This window comes from Struthio camelus, chromosome W, assembly GCF_040807025.1.
Source record: "Struthio camelus isolate bStrCam1 chromosome W, bStrCam1.hap1, whole genome shotgun sequence".
Classification (NCBI taxonomy): Eukaryota; Metazoa; Chordata; class Aves; order Struthioniformes; family Struthionidae; genus Struthio; species Struthio camelus.
Window position 1 is genome coordinate 44,228,777 of NC_090981.1, and position 19,964 is coordinate 44,248,740.

At 43.2% G+C, this 19,964-nt stretch overlaps 1 protein-coding gene across 1 annotated transcript in view; it reads left to right on the forward strand.

The window, feature by feature from the left end:
• LOC138064193 (cardiomyopathy-associated protein 5-like) overlaps nt 1-19,964 on the forward strand; it is a 48,299-nt gene that overhangs the window by 959 nt on the left and 27,376 nt on the right. Inside the window, exon 2 of the mRNA XM_068925793.1 lies at nt 5,473-18,775. Coding sequence (XP_068781894.1) covers nt 5,473-18,775 — 13,303 coding nt within the window. The remainder of the gene's footprint in view (nt 1-5,472; nt 18,776-19,964) is intronic.

A 19,964-nucleotide genomic window follows, 5' to 3' on the forward strand; every position in this document is an offset into this window, starting at 1 on the left:
TTGCAGGATTTCGTCCGTATCTTGAGCAAAGCCTATCAGTTTTAAATGCGTACTGTAGAAAGAGCTGAAAACAGTAATGTTAATTTTTCATTTATGTATTTATTTTTAAGACCTTTGGGTCATACCGTTCCTAAAAGCTGAGTGCTATGGAGCTGTCCTTGATTTACAACCCCTCTGAAGGTATCACACCGCGAAGCTGTTTCTAGCTTTACTGATCTTTGTTAGAAGAGAGTTAGAGGGTAGAGAAGCGGTGGTGGGACTCTGCATATCCTAAACCATCCTGAGAGCTGTGGGAAGAAATTCACCCGGGAAGCGTAGGCCAGGACGCTAGGAAGACGCCCTGGCAGCGAGAAGGAAGAGCTGGTTTTCCAGAGAAATGGGCAGACACCCCCAGAAGCAAAAGCTGACTTTCTTCTGAGGGATGTTTTGCTTTTCAGCTGTAACCTGGCAGAGAGAATGGATCACTTAACTTAAAAAGGTTAATTGCACGTGTGTGTAACGATACCCACCCAGGAAAACCAGCTGAAGCCTGTGGAAAGGAGGCACTCACTGCAGACAGTTAAAACGCGGTCAGTCAGCTGGCTATCTTTAATGCTGTCTGCAATTAAATATACTGCAGATACTACAATTCAGATTTAAAGCACCGGCAGGAACATTTAACGTCTCCCTTAAAGGGTGTGCTTACCGTCGCAGTTAGTCCCCCGCCGGTTTTGGGAGGATGGCTTTTCCGGGGGGCTAGCCCGCAGCCCCGCGGCCGGGGAGCCTCGGCAGCCCCTGCGCCCCGCGCTTCGACTCGGTCGCGGCGATCATCCCCTTTAGCTCTCGGTAACACTAAGAATTGCGCGGTTCGTTCTCTACCCTCACGCGGTTTGATAACGCGATAGGTCAGAGTTTACCAGAGAGGCTTTTAAACAGCTGTGCTCCGTGGTGCCTGAGTATATTTAACTATGCTATACTATCGGGCTTTGATTAGTTTGATTAGTCTAACGGAGATGTAGAATTGCGAGTTTTGGCACAGATATGCTAGCAGTACTGAGAGCTCAGAAACAGCGTATTAAAGTTAAGGAAAACGGATTCTTTAAGGCTTAAATTTTGTGGATGCAAATGTCGGTACACGGCTACTGAAGCTTCAGGTCTTCTCCGCTACTGAAGCTTCAGGTCTTCTCCGATGCTCGCTGTCCATGCAAACCTCTGAGGAAGCGTTGGCTAAGTAAGGATAGCAGGGCCATGCCCAGATGATGCACTTGTTCACTCTGTAACTTAATTATTAGTTGATAAACGTGTTTTAAAGCTCCTATTGCAGAAGAGATTTTCTTTAGTGGTTTGAAAATTTATCTTAGAGGAGATGTGACCAATACGTAAACTTGCCTAAAGACAGTCTGTGCTGGACCCTGATGTCATTGGTTTATTTTTAAGATCTCCGAGCTGCCCACCGCTTTGCTGTTTCTGTTCTCCACCCAGCTGAACAGCACCTGGCTCTGCAACGCTGCCCTCAGCAGGAAACTGCTCACTGGCCCCTTCCGTTTCCATTGGGATGGATGTGGTAGCCTTCAAGCGTGCTCTGTGTTCCCATTCCTATTTTATAAAAGCATTACGCCACAAAATGGCTGGCCCAAGGCCAGAAAGCGCTTGCAGGGCAGGGTCAAGAGGAGCCTCCCAGAGGCCCCCTGGGACCCTGCTCCCTCCGTGTCGCTGCCAAACCCCCGGGCTGGCACCCACACCGCCGTGCTCCCGTCCCTCTGCCGTTCCCTTTGCGCAGGATGCTTTCAGCCAAGAAATTCCCTTGCTCTAGGAAACCAGAAACCTCCCACAATCCAGAATTGTATTCTGAGTGTGGAAAAAAAAAAAAAACTGCAACAGAACTAACTTATGATTTGCCCAACAATTATGTGATCTGCCTATAGTGAGTGGAAAAGTAGGGGTTTTGCATCTTTATTAATTGTACTCAATGTGCTCTTTAAATTGTTGTGTGTTTTCTAATGCAGTTTTTTCGTACAAACAGTGAGACTTACATGCAGTGTCAGAACTGCTTATGAGGATGGGATAAGGCATCATGTCCTTGTCCCCATAAATAACCCCACTCTGATGTTCAGAGGGTTTGTGCAGCATGTTACTGTGGGAGATTATCATCTTGACAGATGTCTATTGTTTCTGGTGCCATGTAGAATTAATAGTCTAAATGGTGAAAATATTTTGAATTTTTAGGAAAATAGCAGACATGAGTATGAAGTTAACAGGTGTTAATTTTTGTGCTCTTAACTATGAGATTGAAGTCTAATTGTAGAAGGATAATACCTAACTGATGTACCTGTCCGCTAGAGTATCTGTCTCTCTAAAATTTATTTGATTTGCATTACAAGACAGCTGAAAGTATATATAGTTATGTCTCTTATACCTTTCCAGACTGATTTCTTTTTCAGTGAGAAAGTGTCAGGACATGTCTGTATGCAGGGCGTGTGTTAAAATGCCTCTGCAGCCAGTTCATATGTACTTCCCTGCAGCTGGCTGGCCTGGAGTGGATATGGGGCTGCTTGTATCTATTCGTTCAGATAAGCTCCCACCGGCAACATGGGAAAAAAACCTGGAGCTCTGGAAATGGCCTGTGTGGTTTTTTTTGGTTTTGTTTGTTTGTTTATTTTAATGAAGCCGTCCTTTCAAAGGAATCCTAGGAAGATTGGAGGCGTGGAGGCTTTAGAGCCAAGTCTAGTTTGGGATGAAAGGGGAGGCCAAGCAGAGGAGCAGGCTGGCTGCCCGCACGACATGGGAAGCTGCAGATGGTGTGGTGGGGAGGAACGAGGTGGGAAAGGCAGTACTAGTGACTTATCTTTACAAGGAAAAGTTCACCATACCCTCCCCAAAGCAAAGTATGAAAGAGGAGGGGAAAGGGTGTTTTCTCTCCTAGACCAGGGAGTGCCTGAACTGAGTTAAAGCAGCACCCTCGCAAAGACGAGGGATAAAGTAGTGTATCTACGCAGGAACGCGTATCGTTTGGCTGCGTGCCATGCCACTGCCACCACTGCGGCCACCTCTGCCGGGCAGCTGCCAGCTGAAACACTTGGGAAAAACCCCTCCGCTCTGTATTTCTGAGCTCTGCGTGCTAGCTGAAGAAAAAGCAAGTCAAAGTATGTATTTCTGGCCACAGCTGTTTCTGGAGGACTGAACTTTAAGCATGTGATAATTTTCAGTTATCCCAAGCAAAGAGGCCAAATATAAACCCTGTATCACAAGTAACGGAGATGTTTTGTACTATATATATATGAATGAAGTGCGAAAAGCCTTGCTATGGTTTTTGTTTTCTATCAGAGGGTATAGAGGAAGGTTAAATAGGTCAGTTGAAGTGGGAGCGCTGCTCTGTCCTGCATGGAATTTTTTTGAAGCACACTAGGTAGTGTCGAAAAATAGGTTAAAAAAATGAAGGCTGTTTAGGTGTTGAAGAATCAAAAAAAAACCGGGCATCTCTTAGAGTGGACTCAGGTGAGCCTTGATGGCTTCCTAAGTACTAATGCTATTGGGATTTTGTTGTTACTGTTGCTGTGTTTTTTTGTTTTATTTTTGTTTTTACTATGTACAAGTCAAGCTAATGTCAAGCCATGACACTGGCAAAGGAAAAACTAGCAGCAAAGTTGATATAGATTTATTTGCTTTGCATTATCTTCCCTTCTGGAGCTAGCCTTGCTAAAGAGTAGTACACTCAGGTAGGTGATTGCCTCTACACACTGTTTTTTTTGGCTTTGCTTTTGTTTGGAGGTAGGGGGTCATTTTGGCTAAGATGTCATCATTTGGTATTGCACTGTCAGGCTTGCACTGAATTGTAGACTGTAGCCCAGGCCATTCTGCTAGGCGTGGTCTTCAGGCCAGCCTGAGCAGCAGAGTTGGCTTTAGGTCCCATCACTGGACTGTGGACAACACGTTGTCCTTGCGTGCCTGGCCAGGCTGTCGGGGACGGGCTGTGGGGACCTCAGCCTGACCTGGCCCGTGCAGCTCCCTTTGTGCTGTGCTCCTGCGAGCAAAGTCCCCTAGGCAGAGAAACGTAGCCTTAGCAGCGCTAGACGTGTTAGCAGCGTTAGAAGCACCTTTTTCTTCTGATAGGTGCTGAGCAGTTTTTGCTCTTTAAGAAATCTCACGGTTTGATGAGTTTGCTGCAGCTAGAGGTTGCGGCTCTCCTCAGAGTTTCCTGTTCTCTTCCATCGAAAGTCTTTGTCCGCTGCTGTGCGTTCAGCACCCTTCAGAGCAGCTCTAAGCACCCTGTCAGGATCTGCCCGATCTCTGCAGCCCACTGGTGCCTGCAGCACCCTCGCAGAGCTGAGTGCTGGCCTGTGGTGGTCTGTCAGGCCGGTTTGGCTTCTCAGATCCCGTGGGCAGGAGTCCCCATTGCTTTGCTTTTGCTTAAGGAAGTGCTTTGTCTTAATCACACAGAAAGCAACCCCTCGATCTGTTTAGTAGAAGTGGGACCTCGCGTGGCCGTAGGTTTGCACCCGTCCATGAGAACGAGTGAGACTTCACTGCGTCGTCACTGGCTCCGCGCTGCTGAAGCCTCTGCTTTTGCCCGCAGATACTCTGCTTTTCTTTCCATCAGCTGTTAACATGACTTCTGTACAGGAACAACTATCTAATTAAGGAATATTGGGCTTGAGCTTGCTACTGGTTACCTTTTCTATGCTTTTTTGCAATAAGTACTGTAACTATAATAAGACTCATTTTTTAAATAGTACTATTTTTAAAATCTTTTAATTGCTTTTACCATTCTTTACACTCTTATTTCTGAGACTTTTTTTTTCCTAAAGCTTCCCAGAAAACACTTCTCCAGCTTTTTTTTTTTAACTGAGAGCAGATTTAATTGCAGCATATGATAGTACTGATTGCGTACTACAAGGTTTAGCGTTATCTTCATAAAACATGGTTATTCCACTGTGGTGGGGGGCTCAGTATATTTTCATTGTTGAGTGTCTTCTAAATTATGTCATTAAATATGTGGGGAGCTTAGAGGATGAAACAAACACAGAGGAAGTAACAAAGTAGCGGATAGAGTCTCTACTGCGTTGTGCATTGTATAATCATTTACGCTTCGGCAAAGCAAGTGTGAGCGCAGTTAAAACGCTGACAGTATCTTATACGTGTTTAGTGCAAGGCTTAAATTATACTGTGAGATAACCAGGCACTGGAGAATAGGGCCCCAGAATCAGTTCAATCTCACAGTGGTAAAACAAGGTCAGATCAAAGACACTTTTTCCTGCGATCTCAGGAGCATTTAAACATCTCTGCTTCATTGAAATAACCTTGCATCGTAAAGTCTTACAAAAATTTATCTAAAGTATATTTGTCAAATGAAATATAATTTTGTTTATGCTTATGTTTCTTAATTTAAGCACATGCAGTAATTCTACAAATTTGAAAAGTATTTTCACTTGAATGCATTGGATTTCACTGCAATAATTTGATTTATTTGATTTTATGACTTCTTCTTTTTTTTAGTTTAAAGGATCTTATCCAGAATGAAGATGTGAAACCCAAGCTGCAGTACATCATGACTAACCCTTCCTTTTCTATGGTAACAGTTCAAAGTGAAGATAGTGGAATAACCTGGGAAACCAGCTCAAGCAGATGTTCTACTCCCTGGGCCTCAGAAACTAGTACAACTTCTGATCTTTATAGTATGGAAAGTTCACCAGTAGGTTCTCCTCCAGGAAAAGTTATCTTTATTATGAATGAAGGTAAGATTATTCGGAAAAGGAAGCGTAAACCTTCAAATAGGGCGGTGATGCCTACAAATCTCAAGGGAGGCCAGGGCAATAAAAAACGTGACTTTTCTGGAATGCAGAAGCAAGAACCAAGAACTGTTCTGGCAGATGTGCAGGGCTCAGTGTTAAATGTTGAACAACTGGAAACACAGGATACAGATGAGGAAATGTTAGAAGATAAGGAAGACCTGGAAAACATTGCAGAAGAACCTGTAAAACGTGCTCCAATAAGATCAATTTTTAGAGAAAGCAAACTGAGAAAAGTAGGGCCAATCCTTGGAGGACCAGTAAAAGCTAGAATCCAGCTGTTCAATTCAATTTTTGGAGTAACTGGGCCCTTCCCTGACCTGCTAGAAAAAACTGGAATCCGGAGGTCTAGTTCAATTTCAGGAGAGTCTGAACACTTTCTTGAAGCATCAGTAAAAAAAAGATTGCAGAAGTTCAGTTCATTTTCTGAAGGAACACATCCAAAACCTTTCCAGAAAGCAAGAAGTAGAAATCTTGAAACACCATCAGAGAGAAGAAGAGAGCAAAGACGGCAACTCACATCACAATCAAATCAAAGCTATTCGTCACCGACAGTGCCTCTTGAAAAACGGCTTCTTAATAGAGATGATGTTTCATCTCAAAATATTAAATCTGTTCAGATGAAAGATAAACCTAGCACATTTTCAAACTCTGGTGCAGAAACAACTCTTCAACATGAAGAAAGAAAAGAAAGACAAGCTCTATTTGAGACTACAAGTCAGGTATCAGGACAGTCACTGGAGTCCTGCCTTCCTGAAGAAGCAACGAAGCAGCGAAGTTGTGCATACTCAACGGTGGCCAAAACAGCAATAACACAGCAGTCAACATCCATTCCACTGGATTCTGGTGATAAACCAGAGAAACAAGCACCGCTTCTTTCAGCTGAGACTACAAACAAGAAACCAGACCAATCACTGTGGACTGCACCACGTCTTCTGGATGAACTGAAGGAGCAGGAAATTCAGCCCAATCGAGCACCGCCGTCTGTTCCAGCAGATTCTACTAATGAATTAGAGACAGAAGCTCCCCAAACCGGTTTTCCTATGTCTACAGCATCTGTGTCAGAACATCCTGAGAAAGAAGTACAGAAGTCAGCAATTCAGTCTTACTTACCTAGTGCTCCATCAGCTAAATCCAAATATTTCACTCTATCAGAAACAAGGCAGGAGGCTGTCATTCCTCATTCGTCTAAAACTGCACAGTCAGAGCCTGAACATGTGTTTTTATCACATTCTTTAGATGAAGCAGAGAAGCAAGAAGCTGAGCATTACTCATCAGCAACTGCTCAGTCAGAAACTGAGCTTTCAGCTTTACTCTATTCTGTTAAAAAAAGAGAGAAACAGAAGACCCCAGAACCAGAGCCCCAAAATATTCATTTAGAGAAGCGGAGTATTCAAACCCATTCTGTAACTACTCAGCTGGAGTCTGAACAACAAGACTTTTCCCCCTCCATTCAGGAAGCAGAGGAGCAAGGAACTGAACTATATTCACATATTCCTGAAAAAATAGAGTCTAAATATTTTGGCATTTCATATCCAGTTCGTAGAGAAACACAGGAAACTCAGAAATTTTCACCTGTAAATACAGCAGTAGATTTGGATCACTCCATTATTTCCATTGAAAAAAACAAGCAAACAGAGAGTACACAACTGGAAATGGAACACGCAGATTTCGTACATACCAGTGAAGTAACTGAGGAATCAGAGAGAATGCAGATGGAGACAGAGTATCCAGACTTCTCTTTTTCCAGAGAAGAAACAGAGGAATTGCAGAGTGCACAGCCAGAGATGGAGCATCCAGATTTCTCATATTCCAGGGAGAAAACAGAAGACTTGGAGAGTGCACAGCTAGAGACGGAGCATCCAGATTTCTCATGTTCCAGAGAGAAAACAGAAGACTTGGAGAGTGCACAGCTAGAGACGGAGCATCCAGATTTCTCATATTCCAGAGAGAAAACAGAAGACTTGGAGAGTGCACAGCTAGAGACGGAGCATCCAGATTTCTCATATTCCAGAGAGAAAACAGAAGACTTGGAGAGTGCACAGCTAGAGACGGAGCATCCAGATTTCTCATATTCCAGGGAGAAAACAGAAGACTTGGAGAGTGCACAGCTAGAGACGGAGCATCCAGATTTCTCATATTCCAGGGAGAAAACAGAAGACTTGGAGAGTGCACAGCTAGAGACGGAGCATCCAGATTTCTCATATTCCAGAGAGAAAACAGAAGACTTGGCGAGTGCACAGCTAGAGACGGAGCATCCAGATTTCTCATATTCCAGGGAGAAAACAGAAGACTTGGCGAGTGCACAGCTAGAGACGGAGCATCCAGATTTCTCGCATTCCAGGGAAGAAATGATGGTATCAGAGAGTGCACAGCTAGAGACGGAGTATCCAGATTTCTCTCATTCCAGGGGAGAAATGGTGGCATCAGAGGGTGCACAGCTGGACAGAGAGCATCCAGATTTCTCTCATTTCAAGGAAAAAAAAGATGAATTGCAGAGTGCACAGCTGGACACAGAGCATCCAGATTTCTCTCATTCCAGGGAAGAAATGGTGGCATCAGAGGGTGCGCAGCTGGACACAGAGCATCCAGATTTCTCTCATTCCAGGGAGGAATCAGAGGCATCGCAGAGTGCACAGCTGGCAAAGGAACATCCCACTTTGTCCTGTTCCAGAGAAGGAATGGTGGAATCGGAGGGTGCACTGCCAGGGGTGGAGCATCTAGGTTCTTCATATTCCAGAGAAGAAAGAAAGGAATTAGAAAGCGTACAATTGGGGACTGAGCATCCAGACTCTTCCTTTTCCAGGGAGAAAACAGAGGAATTGCAGAGTGCACCACTGGGGAAAGAGCATCCAGATTTCTTGCATTCCAGGGAAGAAATGGTGGCATCAGAGAGTGCACAGCTGCACATGGAGCATCCAGATTTTTCATATGCAAGGGAAGAAATGGTGGAATCAGGGGAGGCACAGCTGGAGAAGGAGCATTCAGATTTCTCTCATTTCAGGGGAGAAATAGAAGAATTGGAGAGTGTACAACTGGGGACTGAGCATCTGGGCTTTTTCTTTTCCAGGGAAGAAACAGATGAATTGCAGAGTGCACCGCTAGACACAAAGCATCCAGATTTCTCTCATTCCAGGGAAGAAATGGTGGAATCAGGGGAGGCACAGCTGGACACTGAGCATCCAGAATTCTCATATATAGGAAAAGAAATGGAAGAATCACAGTGTGCACAGCTGGAGGAGGAGCATCCAGCTTTCTCTTATTCCAGAGAAGAAATGGTGGAATCAAACAGTGCACAGCTGGAGCCAGAGCATCAAGACTTTTTCTTTCCCAGGGAAGAAACAGAGGAATTGCAGGGTGCATCACTGGGGAAAGAGCATCCAGATTTCTCATATGCAAGGGAAGAAATGGTGGAATCAGGGGAGGCACAGCTGGAGAAGGAGCATCCAGATTTCTCTCATTCCAGAGAAGAAATAGAGGAATTGGAGAGAGAACAACTGGGGACTGAGCATCCGGGCTTTTTCTTTTCCGGGGAAGAAACAGATGAATTGCAGAGTGCACAGCTGGACACAAAGCATCCAGATTTCTCTCATTCCAGGGAAGAAATGGTGGCATCAGAGGGTGCGCAGCTGGACACAGAGCATCCAGATTTCTCTCATTCCAGGGAGGAATCAGAGGCATCGCAGAGTGCACAGCTGGCAAAGGAACATCCCACTTTGTCCTGTTCCAGAGAAGGAATGGTGGAATCGGAGGGTGCACTGCCAGGGGTGGAGCGTCTAGGTTCTTCATATTCCAGAGAAGAAAGAAAGGAATTAGAAAGCGTACAACTGGGGACTGAGCATCCAGACTCTTCCTTTTCCAGGGAGGAAACAGAGGAATTGCAGAGTGAACCACTGGGGATGGAGCCTGCAGACTACTCGCATTCCAGGGAAGAAATGGTGGAATCAGGGGAGGCACAGCTGGACACTGAGCATCCAGATTTCTCAAATTCCAGGGAAGAAACAGAGGAGTCAAACAGTGCACAGCTGGAGGAGGAGCATCCAGCTTTCTCTTATTCCAGAGAAGAAATGGTGGAATCAAACAGCGCACAGCCTGAGAAGGAGCATCCAGCTTTCTCATGTTCCAGGGAAGAAATGGTGGAATCAGGCAGTACACAGGTGGAAACCAAGCATATGGATTTTTGTTTCTCCAGAGAAGAAACAGGGAAACAGAAATCTGTTCCTTTTGAATTGGAGCCTCCAAAGTTCTCTTATTCTCCCAGAGAAGCGGAGCAACAAGAAATAGCACAGCTCGTGTTGGATCCTTCAGATTTATCATGTTCAGTGGAAGAAGCAGATAAAGAAAACACTGCAGAACTTGAATTGGTGTATGTATCTGATGTATCTGATTCCATTGGGAGAGCTGGGACACAGCAAACTGAGTACCTTGGATCAGAACATTCAGATTTTCCATGTCCTGCAAATAAAATAAAGCCACAACAAATGGCACAAGTAGATTTGGACAAGTCTCATTTGTCGTATTTTGGTGTCAAAGTAGAACACCCGCAGTCTGTACAGCAGGATTCACAGCACAGAGGTAAGCTGTATTCCCTTGACAAGGCAATGGAAGGAGGAGCTACTCAACTGCAGTCAGAGCATGCAGTTTTGTCATATTCTCCTGTGAAAGAAAGGCAATGTAAAACTTCACAGCTGAACTTAGAACAAGCAGCTACATCATATTCCACAGGCAAAACAGAACAACAGGAAAGTTTACAACCAAAGTTAGAACAAGCAGATTCACCGTATTCCTGTGGAGAAGTGACACAAGAAGCTGTACAAAAAGATTTAGAAGGTCGTGAACTGTCACGCTTCATTAGTGAAGCAGAGCAACATGAAAATGTACCGCTAGCTTCGGAAAATCTTCATTTCTCATTTACTACTGTAGAAGCAATGCAAGAAGGAACGGAGTCAGGATCTTCAGACTCCTCATGTCTGACTGACAAAGCAAAGCCCTGGGAAGCGGCATCATTAGGGCAGAAGCATTCGCTTCCCTCCTACTCCCCTTCTGGCAGTCAGCAACGAGAAAGTATGCCATTGGATTTGGCACAGCCAGATGCCTTGTGCTCCTTTGGCAAAATGGAACAACAAGAAGTAGTACGACGAGAACTGGAACAACAGCAAACATCCCAGCAGAAAGCTACAGAAATGGAACTGGAGCATTCAGATTTGTCAGAAACCTGTGGGAAAGCAGAGCCACAGGAAATGGACCAAATGGATTTGGCCCAGTCAGACCACTCATGTTACTTTGACAAAGAAGGACAGCAAGAAATGGCTCAACCAGAGTTAGCACATCTGCCTTCGTCATATTCTAGTGGGGAACACGTGCAAGGAGAAGAAATGGAAATGGAGCCAGCATATCCAGAATGGGTGTTTTCCACAAGTACAGAAATGCAGCAGGAAATTATAGAACAGAAATCAAAGCAAGCAGATTTTTCACGCTCTGCTGGCAAAATGGAGCAACAAGAAATAATACCTCCAGAGCTGGAGCAAACAGTATTGCCATCTTCCACAGAAAAAGCAGCACCACAGGAAATAGAAATGAGGTCAGAAAATCCAGATTTGTCACATTCCTTTGACAAAGAACAACAACAAGAGACGTTGAAACATCCAACTTTACCATTTAGTTTCAAGCAACAAGAAACTGCACCATTGGCAATGGAACATCCAGATTTTTCATGTGACATTGGAGAAACAAAACCAGGAGATACTGTACAGCGAGGACATCCAGAGCTGTCATATTCCATAGGAAAAGCACAACAAGAATCAGAATACATATGTCCATTAGAAACCCTGAGTGAGGCAGCACAAGTTGAAACTAAACAAGTGGAATCTGAATATCCAAATTTGTCATGTTCTGTTGGTCAAAAAGACCAGCAAGAAACTTCACAGTTGGATTCCAAATATCCAGATTTATCATGTTTCTTGGATGGTGCCAAAGAAGAAGCAACTCTGGAGTCTGAGTCAAAACATGAGGACTTGCCTGAAGTGACCAGAAAAAGCGCTCCACCAGCAACTGCAAAAATAGAATCAAAACAACTGGATTTGGCATATTCCATTGGCAAAGCAGAGGAGCCAGAAATTGCAGCATGGGAAATGAAACACCCTGATTTGTCACATTCCACTGATGAAACAAACCAACAAGAAATAATACCATTGGATCAGAAACATAGCAAATTTTCTATTGATAAAGGAAAGCAGCAGGAAACCACAAAACAGCAGTTAGAGCAAGCAAAGTTTTCGTATTCTGCTGGTAAAACAGAGCAATTAAAACATGCCCAACAGGACTTGGAACAAACCCATTTATCACTTCCCATTGACAAGCCAGACTACGAAATGGCCCGGCGAGAAATGGAACACGATGTGATGTATCCTCTTGACAAAACAGAGGTGCAACAAGGAGTACAACTAGAATTACAGCAAACAGGTTTAACTTACTCCTTTGGAAAAAGAGAACAGAAAATAGTACAATCAGGAACAGAACATCCTGTTTTGGCACATTCTGTGGGTATAGTAGAACAAGAGGGCATAGCACAACCAGAGCTAGGACATCCTGATTTGTCTTATTCTACTTTTGAAACAGGAGAACTGCAAACTGCACAGCTGAAACCCAAACACCCACATCTAGCATATTATACTGACAAAGCGCAGGAGAACGCACAGCTGAGGGTGGCACAACCAGATGCATCATATGCCCATGACAAAATAGAACGACACCCACTTGCACAACCGGAGCTGGACCACACAGACTTGTCATCCTCCACTGACAAAGCAGGACAGCCAGGGATGGCACACGCAGCCTTGGGACGTCCTGATGCAAGATATTCTGTCAGTAGAGCAGAGCATCCACAAGCTGCAGAACTAGGAGGTCCAGATGTTTCATCTCATAGTGAAAAAGCAGAGCAAAAAGGAATGTCAAAACTGGAGTTGGAACTTCCTGATTTGTCATATTCCATTGATAAAACACAGCCACAAGAAACTGCACAACTGGGGTTAGGAAAACCAGATCTATCATCTTTGCCTGGCAAAACAGAGCAACCGCAGACTGTTCAAGAGGAACTGGAGCAGTTAGGCTTTGTGCATTCTTTCAACAAAGCTGGACAACGAGAGAAAGCCCAGACAGAACTGGAACATCAACAGGTATCTTATTCTGTTTGTGAAGCAGAACAAGAAACTGCACATGAGAAATCAAACCGTTCGGATTTATCATATGCTGTTGGCAGATTAGAACACCATGAAATCATACAAACAGAGGCAGAACAAATGGATTTATCATGGCCGGTTGGTGGAACACAGCAACCACAAATTGCTCAGCTGGATTTGGAGTATCCAGACTTATCATATTTCATTGGCACAGTAGAGCAACAGGAAAAAGTTCAACCAGAACTGGAACAGCCAGATGATTTTTCATCATCTCGTGGCATAGAAAAGCAAAGGGAAAGTGCAAGAATGCAGACAGAACACCCTGAGCTGCAGCACTTTGTTGGGGAAACAGAAGGATTGCAAACTTCACAAGTAAAATCTGAATACGCAGACTTGTCATTTTCTGCTGACACAGCAGGACCTCATGAAATGGCACAATCAGAGTTGAAAGAATATGATTTGTTGCGTTCTTTTGTCAAAACAAAGAGATCACAGGCTGCCCCACTGGAGTCTGAATATCCAGATGTCTCAAATTCCTTAGGCAAAGTAGAGCATCCTGATTTGTCCTCTACTATTAGTAAAGAAAAGCAAACTGCACAACTGGAGTTCAAACAAGAGAGGGTAGATTACAAATTACAGCCAGAGCATGACAAAGCAGAGCAGCCAAGAAGTGCCCAAATGGAAGTGGAATTCCAGGAATTCTTCTATGCCTCCGGCAGAAAAGAGCAACAAGAAATGGCAAAACAGGTGTTGGAGCATCCTGATTTATCATATTCCACTGATAAAACACAGCAAGAAGAAACTACACAACTGGAGTTAGAACAACCAGATTTATCACCTTGCCTTGGCAAAACAGAGCAACTACAAACTGCTCAAGTGGAAGCAGAACATCTGGACTTGCAACATTTCACTAGGAAAACAAAACAGCAAGGAGTAGCACAGTCAGAGTTTGAACATACTGGTTTGCTATATTCCGTTGGCAAAAGAGAGCAGCCGCAGACTCCACAGCTGAAATCAGAACAGCTTGTAACACCACATCCCATTGAAGAAACAGAGCAACAAGGAATGGCACATGCAGAGTGGGAACTTCCTGATTTATCCTATTCCATTAGCAAAGCACAGCCACAAGAAACTGCACAACTGGAATTAGGACAACCAGATTTATCCTATGCTCTTGCTAAGACAGATGAAATACAAACTGTGCAAGGGGAATTGGAACGAACAGGTTCATTGTATTCTTCTGACAAAACAGAACAAGAAAGGGTATTACCAGAGTTGGGACATCCACAGCTATCTTATTCTGTTAGTGAAGTAGAACAGGAAGCTGCCCATCAGAAATCAAACCGTCAAGATTTGTCATATTCTATTGGCAGATTACAGCACCGTGAAATCGTACAACCAGAGGTGGAAGAAATTGATTTATCATATCCAGCTAGTGAATCAGAGCATTCACAACCTGCCCAAGTAGTACTGGAACAGCCAGAGTTTTCAGAGGCTTTTGGCAACCTAGAGGAAAAGAAAATGGCCCGGCCTGGTTTTTTGCATTCCCTTGGTGAAGAAAAGCAGAAACAGGCGTCGCAGGTGGACTTGCAGCAACCAGTTCTATCACGTCCCCTTGGCAAAGCAGAACAGCAGGAAACTGCACAAACAGTGTTCATGCATTCTGATGTTTCATATTCCATTGGGAAAGCAGAGCAATTGCAGACTGAACGACTGATATCAAAATGCCCAGATTTGTCTTATTCTCTTGACAAAGCAGAGACTCATGGAAAGAAACAACCAGAGTTATTGTATTCCTGTGGTGAAACAGAGCAGCCACAGACTGCTCAGCTGGAGTTGGAGCATACAGAGATGTCATTCTTTGCAGGAGAATGCGAATGTGTTAATTTGCAGTACTCTGTTAGCGAAACAGAGCAACCAGAAACTCCTTCTGTATCATATGCCTTCAGCAGAACTGAGAAGCAGGAAACTGCGCAACCGAGGCTGGAACGATCAGATTTATCAAGTTCTGCTGACAAAGCAGAACAGTGTGAAACTGCCCCACCGAGAGCAGGACATTCAGAGAAGCGAGACTCTGAGACCACTTCATCTCTAACTACTCAGTTGGAAACTGAACAAGATTTATCCTTTTCTGCTGAGGAAGCAGAGAGTCCAAAGATTCAACTTTATTCATCCCTTCCTGAACAATCAGTGTCTCTACCTTTAGGTGTTTCACATTCTGTTTCCGAAACAAAAATGGGAGGAAGTCAGAAGTCTTCACCTGTAACTGCCGGTCTGTCCCCTGAGCGCTCAGATTTATCTTATACCTACTGTAAAACACAGCAGTCAGAAATGGTACAACCTGAGTCAGGTTTCTTTTTTGAAAAGAATACAAAAATTGATCTACATTCACCTGTGGCTGCACAGTCAGAGACTGAACATGCAATTTTACCTGAAACAGGGAGAGAGCAAACTCCACACTACTTTCACACAACCACGCAGTTAGAATCTGAACAATTAAATCCGTCATATTCTACAGATAAAGCAGAAGCCCTAGAAAGTCAAGATTATTTAACTGTACCTTCAAAACTGGAGTCTGAACCCTCAGTTCCATTTTATTCAGTTGATGAAATATATCAGCAAGAAATTCCACCTTATTCAAAACCCGCCTCTGAATATTTGGTTCCTACATGCTCCCTTGCTGAAGAAGAAAAGCAAAGCATGCAGCCATTTATTCCGCAAACAGTGCAATCAGAGTGTAAACATATAATTACACAACATGATGAAAGAGAACTGCAACAAATTCAGCTATATTCATCTAAAACAACAAGATCAAAGACTGCACAGTCAGAGAGTATGTCTCTTATGCGCACAACGGACCAAGGCAAGCAAAGATCTCTAGATCATTCATTGGACACAGAATATTTGTCATCCGAGCAGCTAAGAATTCCCCCCACATTCACTGCTGAGCAGGATGAGCAAGAAATGCAACCCGATGTGCAGCAAGTGACAAGGTTGGTGACTGCAGAGTCGAAGGTGGCTGCTGTAGCAGACCAAAAAGCAGTGTCGTCAGATTCATTTGTACCTTTTCCTACGTTGCCTGAAAAGTCGGTATCACTGGCTTGCACTGATGATGAGAAGAAACAAAATATTCCATCATCTTTATCAGACATAGTAGGCATGCTTGGAAAGCAGCCAGACGTTGTTTCAGGCAGTTATAATGAAGAAAAGGATAGACATGAAATGCAACCTTATTTTACAGAGCAAAAATACACATCCTCAGAGCAATTGGGAGCTGTTTCATCAGATCTTATTTATGAAACTGTGACACACACAACTCAGCGTTATTCTGGTGAAGGGAGCAGCCTTTCTTCAGCAGAATCGAAATCCATTTGCTGCATTTCTTCTGATGAAAAGCAGAATCCAGATATTCCATCTTCTTTTGGACTAGCTAGCTGGCTGGCAGAAGAGGTGAAAGCTCGCTCAATTAGTCCAATAACAACTACAGAAGCAGACAAGCAAGGAATTCAGCTTTCTCCAAATAATGCATCTGATTTTGGATCAAAACAATTCCCACCTGGAAGCTGCAAGGAACTTACAGTTCATGGTACTATGAAGAATAAACCAGGTACATCTAGAGTTTCTGAGGTAGTGTCAAGTGAAATTTCTCAGAGATTGTCCTCAGAAACTAGTCACAGAATTCAAAGGCATGATTTACAGTCTCTGGGAAGAGATAATCCAGGTCCAGAAAAAGTTCCAAAGAATGAAACTAGCACTGGAAACCCTACAAAAATGGAAGCAGTGCAGCATCCAGATGTAGACAAAGTATATAAAGTGTCTGAACATCACCTGAGAAAAGAGGAAGAAACAGAGCATATGAGAGCTGTAGAAGATAGTCAACATGCTCCAGAACCTACTGAACAAAAAGACCTATTTAATATAATTTCAGAAGGTTATGAAATCCTGAATATTCATGCTCCTACACATATTTCTTCTGTTGATCAAGAAGAAAGTAAGCACATGCCAGATAAACTAGAATACTTGGAAACAAATCCTTCATTTAAGAGAAAATTAGCAGATGATGGCCATACAGCCTTAGCTTCTGGAACAACCATTGAAACTTCAGAAAGCTCAGTGCTGGAACAGCCTGTAAGTAAAAATCATGAACTAAAAGAATTGGTCAAAGATGATGATGCTGAGGAAACTGGAGAAACAGAAAAGTCCGTGTTGCCAAAAAATAATAATGACACAGTGTTGGACACTAATAATGGCATGGCTGATATGGATTATTTTGAAAAATATACTTTGATTGATGACAAATCCCTGATTAAGCCAACTTTTGAAAGACCAAGTACATTGGTTTCTGTGACAGAAAATCCTAAGGAACCTGTGGAAGAAGCCATATCTCTTAAAGAAAGCTCTGAGGTAAATACTTTGGAAGAGGAATTTTCCTTACTTGAGGATCTGGATGAAGTCTTTTATGGTACCGTCAAAGGAGAAAGCATGGAATCCTATGCAAGTGTTTCAAAACCTTTACTGCTACAAAAATCAGTTGACGTGAGCAGTAAAAAAGTTATGACTGCAGAAGATGAACGGAAGTCACCAGGGACCCCACTGTTTGATTCAGAAGAAGGAGTGTTAGAGCGATCTCTACTGTTTCCTACCACTGTTGCTGCAATTAATCCAGAGCTTCTAGAGGAGCCACCTGCTCTGGCATTTTTATACAAGGACCTCTATGCAGAAGCAGTGGGAGAAAAGACAAAGGAGGAGACTCCTTCTGATGAGGAAAGTGGTAATTCTAACGCATCATTTCCTAGTAGAAATTCAGACACAGATGATGGAACTGGAATATATTTTGAAAAATACATTCTTAAAGATGAAATTCCTGGTAAGGCCATAGGCCATCCTCAAAAGGATCAGATACAAGAGGATCAGCCTGTTAGTGGAGCTTTTTCAATTCAGAGCTCAGGGGACAAACACAAGCAGTGGTTTAGTGATGTGTCAGGTGTCAGAACTGAGGTTCTGCCAGAAAGGGGAGTTGTGGAGAGAGAGAAAGTCCGGGTCGACAGTAACATTAAAGCAACAATTTGTAAACCAACGCATGCCATTCCTTTTGGAAGCAAAGTAAATCTTCCAGGTGCAAGAAGTGCTACCAGTGAACAAAGAGAAGAAGAAAACATACCTGTAGAAACAACTGAAGAATTACCAGAGCAAACAAGTCACCAGGAGCATAGGCAAAGAATGGATTATCAGGGAGCTGCACATCAAGAAGCAGCCAATGAGCAGGAGGAACGACATGAAATAGTGGCAGTTCATCAAATGGAAAAATATATCCCATATATCAGGACACCGGTTGAAGACAGTGAAGATGATCAATATGCCCAGGCAAATCTTTCAAGTGTCCCAACCATTCAGCCAACAGAGAAGCCAGACTTGCAGAGAGAGGAGCAGCGCCGTGATATTTGTGAAGATCTTGCTGAGGCAATGGACTACGATGTGATTACGCAAGAAGAACTTCTACAAGATGAAATGTCCTCTGAACTGACACATGAGGAGCTACTATTTGAAGATAAGGACTCTCTTGAGCATATTGGTGACAGTTACGAATTTGTAGATGAGCCAGAGCAAAGAACACCTGTTGAACTTGAAGATTCAGGTTTTGTTGTGATGTATCCTGAAAAATCATCAACAAAGATACCTCAGGTTGAGAGTCCACAAAGAGAACTGAAGAAAGCGCAAGTAGATACATATTGTTACCACTGCAAGTGCCCGATATCTGCTATTGATAAGCTTTTTGGGGAGCATAAGGACCATGAAGTCACAACACTGGATGCTGCTGTAACCAAGATGAAGGTAAGAATTAATTTGTGTGGGGGAGAGGAGGTACTGAGGCTAATTTCTCTAGGCTTCCTCTGTGAAGCGGCCTTCGGAGAGTAGTGTAGAAGCTAAGTCATAGTCATTTGAAATAAAATGAAAGCTTTCCCCAAAAACCTGAGAGAGGTCTAGAAGGGATAATTTTTTATCATCGAGGTATTATCTAGAGCCATAAGCTTTCTAAGCTGATGTTTTTATTTATTCAGAAGTTTGAATGACCTTGTTTATATGTGGTTTTTACTGGACTTGCCATTTTTTTAGCCTTCTGGTTTGTGTAAGTTTGTCTAGTTTGTATGCATAGAGGCAGAAATGGGAGGAGTGATGTTAGTTTGTATGAAAAGAGAGAATTTTAGTAAGAGCAGCTCATTTCACCTGACAAAGTACAGAAACCTCCATATGCTGGTACCAGCGTCACCATAAAGTGTTTCCTGTCCCAGTTACTTGGAGATGTTAGAGTATTTACAGTTTACACAGTTCTGTTATAACTCTGTCCTCATTTTCCGTTCAGTTCATGTTCAGCTTCCCCTGATAGCGTTTTAGGTGTAGTGTGGGTAAGAGCAATCCTACTTCTTCCCGCTCTTTCTAAACTGTACCGTTCTAAAAGAGAGATATAAATGCCATCCACTTCAGCGGAGCATGTCTTCAGTAGCAATACTGGTGAAAATGCTTTCATTTCTGTAGAAGTTCATTCTTCATTAAATTGCTGTTCTGCCTGTAAAAATGGCATGTTTGTGACGTCTCACTTTTGCCGCATCAGATTTGTTCATGTCCAAGAACAGATGTTCCTTCCTTGATTATCAGCTATTTAATCTCACCCCAGTGTCTGAAAGGTGAGCTCTTTTCTGGCACATGCACAATTACCAATAATGGAGATCTTATAATTTCATTAAAATTCTAGAAGGGCTTATGTCACTGATTTTCCAGTTATTTTTATGTTAACTCATAGGTAAGAAACAAACATTGCAATTAGGAAAGGTTAATGTACCAGTTTCAAATATCAGTACTAACAAAATATCTCCATGGTGTGCAGAGGTATGACAATGTTATCAGGTTTTGTATATGGCCATTCATGTTTCACTCAGAAGTGATAATTAGCCAACAGTAAATGAGTAATAAAGTCACAGCCCCCAGCCATCTCTCAAATGTAACCGCATTGCAGCGAGCTGAG